At 37.9% G+C, this 14,669-nt stretch overlaps 1 protein-coding gene across 17 annotated transcripts in view; it reads left to right on the forward strand.

The window, feature by feature from the left end:
* Positions 1-14,467, forward strand: part of TJP2 (tight junction protein 2) — a 62,738-nt gene extending 48,271 nt beyond the window's left edge. For all 17 annotated transcript variants that reach the window (XM_086868006.1, XM_086868012.1, XM_086868019.1 and 14 more), the window contains 16 exons: positions 951-1,059; positions 1,167-1,303; positions 1,819-1,885; positions 3,048-3,198; positions 3,911-4,019; positions 4,654-4,864; positions 6,221-6,408; positions 7,452-7,547; positions 7,655-7,734; positions 8,192-8,402; positions 8,836-8,936; positions 9,317-9,529; positions 9,890-10,000; positions 10,988-11,326; positions 11,765-11,850; positions 13,551-14,467. In XM_086868006.1, the coding sequence (XP_086724132.1) occupies positions 951-1,059; positions 1,167-1,303; positions 1,819-1,885; positions 3,048-3,198; positions 3,911-4,019; positions 4,654-4,864; positions 6,221-6,408; positions 7,452-7,547; positions 7,655-7,734; positions 8,192-8,402; positions 8,836-8,936; positions 9,317-9,529; positions 9,890-10,000; positions 10,988-11,326; positions 11,765-11,850; positions 13,551-13,716 (2,375 nt within the window). In that variant the 3' untranslated portion in view covers positions 13,717-14,467. The remainder of the gene's footprint in view (positions 1-950; positions 1,060-1,166; positions 1,304-1,818; positions 1,886-3,047; positions 3,199-3,910; positions 4,020-4,653; positions 4,865-6,220; positions 6,409-7,451; positions 7,548-7,654; positions 7,735-8,191; positions 8,403-8,835; positions 8,937-9,316; positions 9,530-9,889; positions 10,001-10,987; positions 11,327-11,764; positions 11,851-13,550) is intronic.
* Positions 14,468-14,669: the final 202 nt, after the last annotated feature.

Below are 14,669 nucleotides of genomic sequence, written 5' to 3' on the forward strand. Positions count from 1 at the left end.
GGACAAAATGGAGCTTAAGTTGTTTTGCTGTGGTAGAGTGGTATTAAGTTCTTTAAGAAAAACGATGAAACACAGACAAACCTAAATAAGTCAATTAAGCAACAAGTCCCCTTCATTTAGGTGAAAACAATTTTGTAGTAACCATAGAATTACATTTTAGGAAGGGGCAGAGATAGAGGGACCAATGTTGGTCTGCCAAAATCTGTCTTACTTCTTGGAACAAGCAAATCAGTTGTTCTAATAAAAATTTTTAAAACAAGTGCATTGGACTGGTCTCTCCTTTTTAGGGCATTAACATTCATGGCAGGATTCAAATGGAGGGAAGACATGTCAGGACAAGAGGAAATTAAGTGTCCCTAGAAAACTGGTTTCTGTTCTCAGCACTGTTCTATACAAGTGTGTGAGCTGTACCTCTCAGCCTGATCTTGCTTTGGGAAGGACTCAGAATATTTGGGAGAGCAGGATGTTATATTATTTGGAACAAGATACTTGCTTTTCTGGTGTCAAAATATGGGGTGGAACTTTCTGTAGGTTTTACTGAGGTGCAGTTCAAATCCAAGGGCCACTCTTGTTTCCTTTGCTGCTGAAGGGCAATGATGTGAGGACTGTTGATGTGAGGGTGGTCTTTGGTTTGGAAACCTCCATGACACCTCAAATCAAAGCCTGCTTGCACTAGCTGATGCATCTGTGGTTGTGCTCAAAGTGGTTGTGTGACATGAGTGTGCTTCTTAAAAGTTCTGTGAAACTTTCCTGAAATATTTTGGGAGGGTGGAAGGATAGGAGCACTAAAAGGCACTTTCTGAATCTTAGTCAAATTCAACTTAAGATGAGAGTGTGCTGAAATGTTCAGGTTATCCTATATGTGCAAACTTTGTAAATACACACACTGGTCAGGTGAGCAGTTAACTTAAACAAATCCTGCATATCTTGATTTGTCACTCTCTTTACAGATATTTCTGAAATAGAGTCAAACAGATCATTTTCCCCTCAAGATGACAGATTACATCATTCTGACATAGATTCCCATTCATCCAATGAAAAACTGAAAGAGAAACCAAAGTAAGAAATGGTCTTCTCTAGTTCATTTTTCTCATGCATATCAAGGAAGTTATTAAAATATATGCACTCTTATCTGATTTCATGACACTTTTTTTTCTTTTTTTTAGTGCAAAAGAGGATCCCTCCAGTAGGATGTCTAGAATGGGAGCAATGCCCACTCCATTCAAATCAACTGGTGACATTGCTACTGCTGTTACTTCTGTAGACTCAAACAAAGACCTGAAGTACCAAGATGACACAGCAGGTCAGAGCCTGAAGGTTTTGGATCCTTTTTTTTTTTCCCTGGCCACAGAATGTCCATTCCCCTCAATCATGTTGATAAAGCTGGTATGCTCTTCATGTCAGTCCCACCCTGACACACAGAGGAAAGGTTTGTCTTTGCTTTGTGGTGCAGGGAAGAAACACATGATATTTTTTGGCTGCAGTTGCTTATTAGAATTACCAGGTGAAAAAAGCAAAAGCTGTTCTAGAACATCTGCTGTTAGACTGTTGCCCTAAGCAGACGAATGAAGTCTTATTAAGCTTGCCTGAAAGCTTGCCTTGTGTGTCCCTTCCTTGAACTTTTTTTGTTTGTTTGTTTTTCAAGAATTAAAAAAAAAAAAAAATTAATTTTAGTCAGACATGCTTGATTTTTAACTCTGTATTAATCTTTGGTGTGGAGGGTTTGATTGCTATATAATAGCTAAAAATTCCTGCTATTTATAACTTTTTCAGTATCTCAGTAACTTCTTTTGTCTTTTTTTTTTTTCCTTCATTTAGTGCCTCAGCCAAAAGCAGTTACACGAACAATTCTTAAACCCAGCCCAGAAGATGAAGCAATATATGGGTAAGGTAACACTTGTGGAGTTCTTTTGCACTCAGTATTATTCCAGTGACCAGTATGTGATTCTTGGCTACATGGGTTTGTGTTCTTTCTCCAATTTGGAGTGATACTCCCTTTATAGCTTAATGCCAAGAAGAGGTGACATGGCTTCTAACTGATGATATTTGAGATCAACTTAGTTTTCAAAGTATCTGCATGTGAACACTGTTGATAGGCTTGCATGGGAACATATACAAGAGTTTGGTTTATTTTTATAGAAAATAGATTTTATAGGAAATAAATGTACATGTTTTCTTCTAAGAGTTTCCAAATAAAGAAATTGAAGGAATAGAAATGTTGGAATTGTAAGAAGAAGCCTAAAGTTTTGAAAACGTCATATAGTTTGGGGTATTTTCCTAAATGGATTTTCTTCCCAGACCTTTTCTAGGTAGGACCCTGTGTATGTTGTCACTGATGTGCAAATTAATCAAGTGGTTACTGTGGTGAAGGGGAATTTATAATACAGGCTTAGGGTATTACTGAGAGTGGCTGACAGATAAGTAGTGTCCTCTGAGTTGGAAGGTCACTCTGGCATACAGCTTTTCTGACAGCAAAAAAGCTGAGCCTAGTCCAGTAGTCTCTCCTACTGCAGTGTGAAAGGACTGATTGTTAACATAGCACTAGATTATACTTGAAAATATTTCTCAGTACAAGAAAATTTGAAGACTTCTAATGAACATGTTAAGCTAAAGAAAATAGGTATCAGCTTAATTGATATGACACTTCCTTAGATTATAGAAGATAAACAATGAGTATGATTACTCATAACTCAGTCTGTTTGCACAAAAACCACAGGTGTTCTTATGACAGAGGATGCAGTAGGTAGGGAGCTACTTTGGAGTTTCAAAAACAAGGACCTGTTTCCCTGCTCAGTCACATCTGTGCATGCCACTTAGTCACTATTTCTGGTTCATTTTCCACTTTGAAAAATGGAGAGACTCTGCTTCCTGCCTTCACTGAAGAGTTACCTCAGTAAATAAAGCCTATATAGCGAAAAAAATGAGATCAGAATATTATTAATATGATACTGTTGAGGGTTTGTATTTTTTTTTTCTTTTGGCATCCTGCTATTGCTATATGCTTAATATCTGGCCTTACTTCCTTCTTCTGTTTGTAAATCCTGTAGTCCTAATACAAAAATGGTGAGATTCAAGAAGGGGGACAGTGTGGGTCTACGACTGGCTGGTGGAAATGATGTAGGGATCTTTATTGCTGGAATTCAAGAAGGTACCTCAGCTGATCAGGAGGGACTGCAGGAAGGAGATCAGATTCTTAAGGTATGACTATGTGTCCCTGAAATGCAAATTTGCTTGTTTGCTTCTTAGTGGAAATATAGGAAAAATTATGATTTTAGGAATTAAATTATTGGTCTGGAAGGGTGTATATGTGGTGGAGGTGTCTTACAGAAATGAGTTTTTGAAGGAGAATTGTGTACCAAGCTTTAGTTTGTTTATAATGTGGAAGGAGTAGTTAAATATTAATCGAGAAAAATGCTGCAAGATGGGACAGTACATTTTTTGTACAATGTTTCTTCCTAGTCTTGGAGGGGGCAAAATTGGGGCCATCATAATTTTTTTCTTTCATCTTTCTCCAGTTTATTGGGTTATTGTAATTTATTTTTCAAGTTCCTGTTTTATATAATCTGTACCACTTAATCACTTCATTCTGCTCTTTTACTGAAAATTCACATGGAAGGTTAATGTAATTTTCCCTCTTTCCCTTCTTTTTTGCCCCTTCTAGAGATTGTTAAAGTGGAAGAAAAAATCTAGCAGTGTAGAAACAGAACATTTTATTTCAGTAAGATAACTGTTAATAGCTGAAATTAAATATTTACAAGAGACAATCGTTGACTTTTATATAAATATAGATAGATGTAAAAATAGTAAGGGAAGAGAATATTTAAGATTTTTCAGGTGAAAGAAAAATCTGTGGTTATTCCTTTTATTGTTGATTTATCAGTTGTTGTGGGGTTTTTTTTTTGGTATGTAGGTAAACACTCAAGACTTCAGAGGCATTGTTCGGGAAGAAGCTGTTTTGTATCTCTTAGAAATTCCCAAAGGTGAAACTGTGACAATTTTGGCTCAAAGCAAATATGAAGGTAGGTGCTTTGAAAAAACTGTATGTATATCTATGAATCTTTTAAGCTGTGTTTTGTCGGTGAAACCACAAATAATCTCTCATGCTTATTTTTAATAGCATTTAAGTTTATCTCCTTTTCACCAGTTGAGAAGATAGCTGTATTCCATACATACAAGGCTGTATGTGCGATGTATTTTTCAGAGTACCTCTCCATGTCTTTTCTTACTAGCAAATAGCAGCTCTTAATCCTGCAAAGTGGCAAGGTACTGCTTTTTCTTCTGCTTTTCTGTCTGTAGCAGCTGGGAGAAGATCTGCTGTGCCTTGGCAGTCAGGAGGGATTTGGTCAGCAGAAAATGGACAGCTTTATTCATGAGCATTTAAGGAGCAAGAAAGCTTCTTGCTTCCCTTTTGGGAGACACAGCCTGCTGCAAGACTGTAGTACCATAGCTGCCTTTTGCCCTGGAGCTGTTAAGGGCTGTGCACATACAAGTATGGAATACTACTGATAAATGTGTCTAGGGAAATGTAGATCTGAGTTTTTACATCTTTCTGTGCAGATACTTAAAATTTCAAATCTGTATTTGCTAGAATCACAGCTTAATCTTTCTTTCACATGTAAAAAGGTATAAACTAAAATGGAGGTCTTGTTTTAGTCTACAGAGACATCATGGCCTGTGGCAGAGGAGATTCATTCTTCATCAGGAGTCATTTTGAGTGTGAAAAGGAGTCACCACAGAGCTTAGCATTCACCAGAGGGGAGATCTTTAGAGTAGTTGATACACTGTATGATGGCAAACTGGGAAACTGGCTGGCTGTGAGAATTGGAAATGAACTGGAAAAGGGCCTCATTCCAAATAAGAGCAGGTAAGATGTCACCATGTCTTCCTACCCATTGCTGGAAGGAAGATTTTTTCCCTCCATCGAGTCATTTTTGCTTCCTATGCCATACCTTTCTTCCTTTTTATTCCCCTCTACAAGAATGAATAAATTGTTTTGTTTTCACTTTTACAAGAATTGTGCCTATAAAAACTGCATATTTTAGAACCATGGAATTAGGCAAGGAGACAGTGAAGAGAGGGTGGTATTGTCTACATACCAGGTCATTATTTGCAGCACAGACCTAGAGTTTCTGTCTCAGCAATCAGCCAAGCTTTGAGCAGTAGCTGCTCCAGTTCCTCTTCCAGAAAATGAGTGGTGGGTCCTATTTTTGTTTGGTTTTTGCTTTTTTTACCCACCTTTTTCTTTGTCTGTCCACCCTTACCAACTTAAATCAAAACAAACAAAAGACCCCCAAACAAAAAAAAAACAAAACTAAACAAACAAAAAATCCTTCACCTTAGGAAGCTCATAACTCTGTGCAAGAATACTCTGATGAGTAATCTTTTAGAAGAATTCAGTGCTTGAATTTCTTATGTGTATCCTTGTGGACAGTGTTTTAAGTATTTATTCTGAGGCTTCTTCTTTTTTTGGTAGCTGTAGTCTGTACTTTTGTGTGAAATATTGAGTGAACCAAAGAAACCTTTTTGCTTAAATATGCTTTCCTAATCAAAATTTGTGGGAGGTAATAATAAACGTTCAAATGTGCACAATGCGCGAAAGTATTAAAATTAATCAGGGGAATATAAAACTATACCCTAAAAACACAACCAGACCTAGTTGAATTTTTGCATTGTCGCTTTTAAGTTCTGGAGTGTGGTTGTGATTTTATGATGGAAGGAAAAGCTCACAATTACATGATACACACAAGTTGCAAAGTACTCTTCTTGTGTGACTCCCCTGTCTGTTTCCCTGGTAAGTGCATTTTCTCCTCTCTGTTAATTGATCTGACCAAACCAGCCTTTGTTTCTATGCTGTAGTGACTTAAATTTGAAGCCTAATTGAGAAGACAGTAGTGACAGTAATTTCTTAGGTCTTCAGTTCTGAGTTGCCCTCTCTCACCATCTCTTTGCATGTGCATTCTTTTATTTATGCTTGTTTAAGTGACCGGTTTAAGACCTCAGGACTCGTTCCTGCCCACCAGCTTGCAGTGTGGCAAGTGGGAGTGTTGTTCTGGCAGTGTGTTTGCTTCAAGGCAAAGGCACCTGAACTTGTTGTCTTTCACCTCCTCTCCTTCCTATCTATCTGGCAAACTATCTGTTGCAAACTCAAAATCCATTGTTCTTCAGTGAAAACACACCTGTCTTTTTCGATTAGTTCTGAACTCCCTGCTTTCTCTGTCAGAGCTGAACAGATGGCCAGTGTTCAAAATGCCCAAAGAGATGGCTCAAGTGATAGGGCAGATTTCTGGAGAACACGTGGCCAGCGATCTGGAGCAAAGAAGAATCTGAGGAAGAGTCGTGAAGATCTGACAGCTATTGTATCTGTGAGCACAAAATTCCCAGCTTATGAACGCGTTCAGTTGCGTGAAGGTAGGTGAGACTGCTTAGAGCTGGCTGCCCATTTATTGCTGGCTGCTTTAGCATCCAAATATTTGGTCAGCTAAGAAAGTGATTTCTAGCAACTTGTAATGATGTTAAAGCACAACAACAGGAAGGGATGACATTTTTCTCAGAATGGAGATCTCTGGATGCTTCTATTTACAAGAGAGCTTTTTTACCATTTTAAACTGCTGTTGTTCTCTCTTGCATCCAAATTACACCTGCAAGGTTTAAGGTTTAAAATGAAAAAGGGATGAAACAGCAGGACTTTGTTTGTTTCCTCAGATTCTTCTTGGCTAGCTCTGAAAGTACAATCCATACGCCTGAGATCAACCTCAGTCTTCATAAATAGCACTTCAGCAGTAACTTTAGAGCAAGTAGAACCCAGCAGTCCATATGTATATAATCATGGCTCATGTGGTCTTATCTCCAAGACTGTAAACTAGCTATATTACTAGTGATGAGCAGATCAAGCTGATTTTCTGGATAGTAGCACATGACAGTATCCTGGAACAAAATAAACAGTAGAGAGTAATTTAAAGGAGATCCCAGATGCCAGAATGAAGACTTGGGGTAATGGCATTCCCCCATTACCTCTGAAGACTGTGTTTTCACTTGGTTTAACATGAGCAGTAATATAGTTTTACATTTCTTTGCTTCTTCAAGCTGCATTGCAGTAGGCTTATAATTTATGTCTTCATTCACACAAAACCCAGCGTGTCAAGGTTCATGGGGCTTTGATGGATGGAAAGATAAATGAAGAACTGTACATTTTCAAATGTAGAATATTCTAAATACAATTCCACTAGAAGGAATAAGAAAGCTGTTAAATTAAAACAGTCTATTACTTTCTCTGGTAAAAATAGTTTTCTCCATTATTAGTTGCACAAACCTCTGAGAAATTGTTTTTTAAAAATATATTTTTAATAACTTCAGCTTAATTCTTAACTTTGCTTAGTAACTGAGGGTCTTGTCTTTTATATATAAAACCAGTCTTATAAGATTTCTCTTTTCTCCAAATATTTTTCTTTCAGCTGGTTTTAAGAGACCTGTGGTGATATTTGGCCCTATTGCAGATGTCGCTATGGAGAAGTTGTCAAATGATTTGCCTCACCTGTACCAGACAGCAAGTAAGTTGTTCTCTTGGTGTCTTTTTCATCCTTAACTGAGAGAATGGATAACTTAATAATCACAGCTGCCTGGCCACTCTAGATAAGCTAAAATGTTGTCTTTGCAGAGACAGAACCCAGAGATGCAGGTTCGGAGAAGTCAACTGGGGTAGTGCGCTTGAACACTGTGAGGCAAATCATTGAGCAGGTAGGGCATTTCTCTGAAAATTGCTTATGCTCAAAGGTGTGGTGTTTCATTTGCTTGCTTCTAGAACTTTGAGAGTACTCAAATTTTCACTACATCTATTTCAGTAATAAGCTTCATGATAAAGCTGTTTCAAAGTTGTTCAGCAGCAATTTTGGTAATTTTTATAGCTTTGAACCTGGTATTAGAGATTTTCCTTCTCATTTTCCTTCTCAAGTCCATTCTAAATTTGGACAGAGGAGAATTTTACTATATGCTTTGTGAATTTGCCAGAGGTATTATGGTCATGTAGTGCTGTACTTGCTCTTAAAATTCTATATATGGTATAACTGGGGGAAAACATTCCACAAGTTGTGCTCTTATTTGGACACAAATATCCTGGTTTTCCTAGCATCCCATGTTCCAGTCACCTCCACTTGTTCCCACATGCACCACATTGACTGGCTTTTCTTGTTAACAGGATAAACATGCACTGTTGGATGTCACTCCTAAAGCAGTCGACCTGTTAAATTACACCCAGTGGTTTCCTATTGTGGTCTTCTTTAACCCAGACAGTAGGCAGGGTGTGAAGACCATGAGACAAAGGCTATGTTCTACATCAAACAAGAGCTCAAGAAAACTTTATGAGCAAGCAAACAAACTGAAGAAAACTTGTTCCCACCTCTTTACAGGTAAGGAAGAATGTTTGCTTAACCTGCTTACTAAGAGAATAGTGTATACGACTGTGTAAGTCTCAAGACATCTGTTTATTACTCTGCATATTAACTCATGCAGGCTGGAACTAGAAGAGTGTGAAGGTATGATCATGAGTTGATTGATGATGATGATGATCCTTGATTTCTTTCAAAGCTTCTTGTTCTGCCAGATTCTAACAGAGAAGAAAGTGTGAGCTGGTGTACTGTCATTAGAAGATAATTGATTTAATAAGCTTGGAAATGGACCAGCAGTAAAACAAAAATACCATGCTTGTCAATGATCTAAATGAAGTGGCTGTTTAACATTCCCACATACCTAAGCCAAAAGTGTTAAACAGCAAAGAATGGATAAAGGATTGAATTGCATTTACCATGTATATATACACACCTTTTCCTTCAATTTTTACAGCAACCATTAATTTGAATTCAGCCAATGATAGCTGGTATGGTAGCCTGAAAGATACAATTCAGCAACAGCAAGGAGAAGCAGTATGGGTATCAGAAGGAAAGGTAAGCAGTCAATTCATACTCTTTGAATCTATAGAGACGTTTCCAAGATGTTGGCTGAAACAACAGATGTTTCACTTGCCAATAAAAATTTTCCAGATTTCCATTTGCCAGTAGGCTAGACAAGTTTATGTATGTCTGTAACAACAACAAAAAATTGCTCTTTCTGTAACACTTTGGAGCTTTCATCACTAATGCTGGGCTAGGAGAGAATGATGATGAGGGATAAACCTTTTACAGGACTTTTTATTGCGATTCTGTATTAGTTTCATTCAGTTCCATGAAGTCGTTCCTAAGGGCTTGTTTGGCCTGAGGTTGAGTCAGAAGTGGACTTCAATTCTACTATATTTAATCTTTGTTTCTTCTTACTGACTTTTCTCTAGATGGATGGCATGGAAGATGATGCAGATGATCGTATGTCTTACCTTACTGCCATGGGTGCTGACTATTTGAGCTGTGACAGTCGGCTGATCAGTGACCTAGAGGATACAGATGGAGAAGGTGGTGCATACACTGACAATGAACTTGATGAGGCTTTGGAGGAACCAAGGATTTCATCTGTTAGCCGATCCTCTGAACCTGTGCATCATGAGGAGGTGAGATGATTGGATTTTTCAGTAAGACTGAGCTTTGGGCTTTCTGAAAACCCTTCACGTATGGCTTAAAAATCAGAGGTGTTTTTTTTTTTAAAGCATCCATACCTTGTTTCTGATAGCGTTTTAAAGCTACACTGTGAAGAGGAAAATAATAATAGCTCTGCTTTTCTGCCTAAATTTGTAGGTTTCCTGATGATGTCTCATGACCTTGAACTTTTGAGTTACATTTGTAATGATTGTAGTCAGGTTGCTGTCAGTGGTTTGACTCCTCCTTACTGTTCGCAAAATTGTTAACTTGAGAGAGAGGAAAAATGATTGAAATGCTGGCTATTGCAGTGATTTTATCACTTTCTTTCACAGAGTTTAAAAAAGCCTACTCCAGAACCAAGGGCTCAGTTGAGGAAAGCTGGTAGCAGGGAGATCCTTAGAGAACCGAGTCCGCCTCCAGCATTCAAGCCTGAACCACCTAAGGTAAATTTGTAGAAGTAAATCTGAATACAAACATCCTCTTTCTGGAGAATTCCCCAGGGTGGCAGATCAGAAAGAGCAACAGACATGGTCAGAGACTAAAAAACAGTTTAAGTGTGGGCAGAAGAAATGACTCAAAGTGTTGCAGGATCAAGCAGAAAGAAGACTTACAGGATAACAGTTCTTCTTAAGTACATGTGATTGCTAATATATCATTTCCATATGGAATAAGATGCTTTACTCAAAGTAAAACAAGAGGCACTTTTTTAGCTCAGCAAGATCAAAAGTAGGCTTTTCACCAGGGAAAACATATCTGATGGCTATTACTGTGAAACACAAAATCAGAATCTACCACCTGACCATCACTATAAATTTATGTTAACTGTTCAAACATTGCTCAGAATGATGCGGGGGGGGGAAAATTACAGTGTTTGGACAGTAGGTTCTATTTTAGAAATTTTTGAATTCACCTGACCCTGAAGTCCTTTCTTTGTGAGGATTGGTACCTTCATATACTCTAAATATTCAAAATACAGCCAAGTATACCTTGACAATGAAGATGGGGCAGAGGAGGACATGCACAGGAAAAACAAAAGCTAAATATAAAAAGCTAAATATAAAAGAGAATTCTGTGAATTCTAAATTTCAGGTCATGATACTCCACATTAAGCAGTAGTGAAAAATTATTTGGGACATCAGTTTTGTCTCTGCTGTGCTCTAATACAAGTAGCTCTGGTAATCCTCAACAAATAGGACAGACAAATGCCTAAAAAGTCCAAATGTCCTGGACTTCTATATGTTGATGTGTAGTCTATGAGCTTATGCCCAAAGTGTTGCAGCAGTTCAAGTATCTTTGAAGTGTCTTTGATACATATGAAGATTGATCCATGTAAATACATACACAAAGTGATCACTTTCAGGTTAAAGCCTTCTTTTGAAACTAAAATTATACAGTTGCTGATGTAAATTTCGTGGTTTTTATACTTACAGGGGAAGTTACAAAACAAAGAGGATCCATATGACCTCCCCAAGAGCTATGATGCCAAATCGAGTAATGTTGCTGTCAGCAGTGAGACTTCAACTGTTCCAGCTAAAGCAGCGCCACCACCTGTTTCTGTGAAACCTGCCTTTGGGCGTCCCATTCTGAGGAACTCTCAGCCAGCAGTCCTGCCTGCGGAGGAGGAGGATGAGGGAAAGCTGGAAGAGGAAGGAAGTGAACAAGAAAATACTCCAAAATCAGTACTGAGGAAAGTAAAAATATTTGAGGAGATGGATCACAAGGCAAGGATGCAAAGAATGCAAGAGCTGCAAGAGGCGCAAAATGCCAGGGTATGAAGAGATGACTTTCCCCTTCCTGTGCTTTGCGACCTATAGAACAGCCAGAGTCCTGAAAGCTAAAATAATGCCCTTTGCATTGTGTTGCTTTTGGAGGGAGAAGTTTGGGAAACCACACACAGAGACATACTCTTGCTCATTGTGTGTATTTGTGTATAAAAAGAGGTAGTATTTTAAGGTTTCCTATTGTAACTATAAAAACCTGACTTCTAATAATCCTATTGTTGTTGGCAATCCATTGTTCTCAAATGTGCTTTGAATTACTACTTTAGCAAAAGATTATGTAATTGTAGGATTATCAGTAGGATATTACCAATTTGTGCTTTAATTGTTTCAGATGTAGCTGTGACCTGCTAGATCCTAGATCCTAATATAGGATCCCTCATGGAAGAGTTAAAAAGAACATTGATTTTCTTCTACTTTCTTTTAAAGCTTGAAATAGCCCAGAAGCATCCAGATATTTATGCTGTCCCTGTCAAAACACAGAAGTCAGAACAGAACTGGCCCCAGCCAATGAGGTAAGGTGTATCCAATTCCAAGCATTCTGTCTTGATTCCTGACTTTGATGGCAAGAGGAAAACTGATCTTGCCAGTTTTTGTTTATACAAATCATCCTGCCTTGGTATATCATTTTGTTTTGGTGCCTCAGATTATTGTAAAGGTAGGGCAGAATTTTAGCAAACCCTTCAGTGAATTCATTTCAGGATTTTTTTTTTTTGTTCTTTTAGTACATTTATGGTAAGTTCATTTATAGTATTTGAGTCATATTGGAAGAAATACTATATTCTGTCACCGAAATATTTGCAGAGCCAGTTTTTTGCCCCAATCAGTATTGGGGCAGAAGCTGGACTGCATTCATGTCCTTTGATGTCCATCCTACCTGTGCTAGATACTTGATAGACTGAGTGATACTGATAGTCTATCCTAAAAAATATTTGCTGTTCTAATAATGCTTAGTTACCTAAATACTTATCCTTTACAGGTATGTAGTGTGGCTAGGTAAATCAAGGATGAAAGCTGATACAGGTGACCCATCAAATCTCATGAAAGTAATAGTCTTTTGTTAAAATTCAGTAAGTTCTGGATGGGTTGACCACTGCATCATCTTACCCTACACACTGCACATTTCTAGGACTTGACACCTATGCAAGGGAGAACACACTGCACGATGGATTGTGTTTTCTGTTCTTCGGGAGTCTTAATTTTTTCTTGCATCTTAGCAATAGCCAGTAGAAATTTAACTTTTTTTCCTAGTAAGTCAAATGCTTTGATATAACAGTAAATAATCTAAAATGCAAAGATGGAAAAGTGGTATTTTCTGGATTTCTTGACAGGTTCAGACAAATATTCTTTTTTATACAGCATTGGAAGCTTTATAAAAGTAAAGAGAATGAATATTTCATCACATTTGCAGAGTGTTTGCTTACATGTAGAAATCAGTGTTGTTTGCTTTCTACAGGAGTGTTAATGATTAGCCTTAGAAGCGGGTATTTAAGCCCTGGGAGAAAGATGTCAGAATACCATCTTGTTTTTCCAGAGCATGGGTTGCAAAAATCACGGAGTTTGAAACTGAGGAAATACCCTGCCTTGATAGATTCTATTTTTCTATGTCTGCTTAATGTCACGCCAAAGGTGTATCACCACAGTGTGTAAAAAGCAAAAGTGTGGGTTATTTCTGCCCACTTTAAAGGCCAAGAGCCTTAGGGAGAGCCTTGAATGAAAAGGCTACCAATTTAAGAAGTGTCACTTAAGAAGTCTTTGGACTTTGAGACAGAAGACTGAGCATGCAAAAGAAGAAGGAGGCACAGAAAAAAATTCTGTGCAAAGCTAAATAAGGGAGATGTCAGTTGGGGTAGTAGCAAGGCTGAAAACCTCTCTGCTCAGGGAATAGAATACTGTAAAAAGCTATTGATATCTCTGTGTGCGCAGGGATATTTAAATTTTAAATGGTAAAATTTTAAATTTGGCATTTTTCCAGGTAGGTCAAGTGCATCAAATCTGAGCATCATCTTCCAGCTTGATGGAAACAAGATGCCTCTCCAGATAGGTTTACCATAGTCGTGCAGTTTTTTATTGGCTAGAAGGGGTTTCACTTGCTCCATCTGCCTTTCTTAAGTTGTATGTGGCCATGAAGCAAATATTAAGCACAACTGTTTTTCACTTGTTCATAATGGGAGTAGACATGATCTCTTTCTCTTTCCTTATTCCACTGTGTTAGCTCCAGGCCTCCAGAACCCCAGAAGCCTCCTGTTAGACCTTACCTGGAGAACCGTGCCAGTTATGGCAGCGATGAGGAGGAGGAGGAGTACCGCCGGCAGCTGGCAGACCACTCTAAGAAGGGCTATTATGGACAGCCATCCAGATACAGAGACACAGAGTTGTAGGCTTGCTAGCTTGTCCATCTCTAACACTCTTCTGAGGTTTCTTCTTTCGCAGCCAAAGTGGAACAGTAGTTATTCTTGGAAAGCTGTATATTTACTGGGGGTGGTGTTAGAGGGTACGCTACTCAACTCAGACATATCTATACACTGGAACTGGAAGAGTTCATTTTTTGGGGATATTATTTTGTCAGTGTCTATGAAAAGAAATCACTATTGCCTGAATGCTGTTGCCTGTTTTATAAGGACCAAATCCTTAAGGTTTGTTTTAATTCTTGGCATTTCCATATTTTAATATAAGCCCCCCCTTTATCCTTTTTATTAATGCTGCCTTTTCAGACTGTTCTGCTGTGTTAAGAAAGTATGATCCCAGAGATACACTTCCTAATGCAATAGAACTAAATGTGAAAAGTGTATTTGAAGAACAGTAAGTGCCTTTAACAAGAAGCATCTGAAGCTGTTTTGACATCTGATACTTGGTGCAAAGCCATAACACACTAAAAAGGGGATTGACTGTTTTACCTATCTTTATTTTTTATCAGTTTCATGGTAACAATTTTCCTTGCATGTTATTTTTCTAAGTTCATAGATGCATATGCAATATTCATAAATACTGACTGTACATATTCAAGGTGCAATTGACTGGGTGGTTAGAAAAGACCAGAATGTGCTTAAACAGAGAAAATGGTGTAGAAAATTCAGTCACATATTAAAATTTACACAGACTACAAATAATAAAGTATATATTCTAGACAAACCTTATGTATCTAATTTTTCTTTTCAACAGTATTAGTCCAGAATTGCTGGCTTCCATGAGTACACTGTTTCAGTTCAGGGTCTCCTCTCCCTCTGTTTAAGTAACTAGAAAACATTGCTACTGATTTGCTTCACACTGTTTTGAACATTATTTTAAAATCTGCTGTGATTTAAAGCTGTTGCTTTAAACTATGGAATTCCTG

This window comes from Cyanistes caeruleus, chromosome Z (genome assembly GCF_971803275.1).
Source record: "Cyanistes caeruleus chromosome Z, bCyaCae1.hap1.1, whole genome shotgun sequence".
Lineage (NCBI taxonomy): Eukaryota > Metazoa > Chordata > Aves > Passeriformes > Paridae > Cyanistes > Cyanistes caeruleus.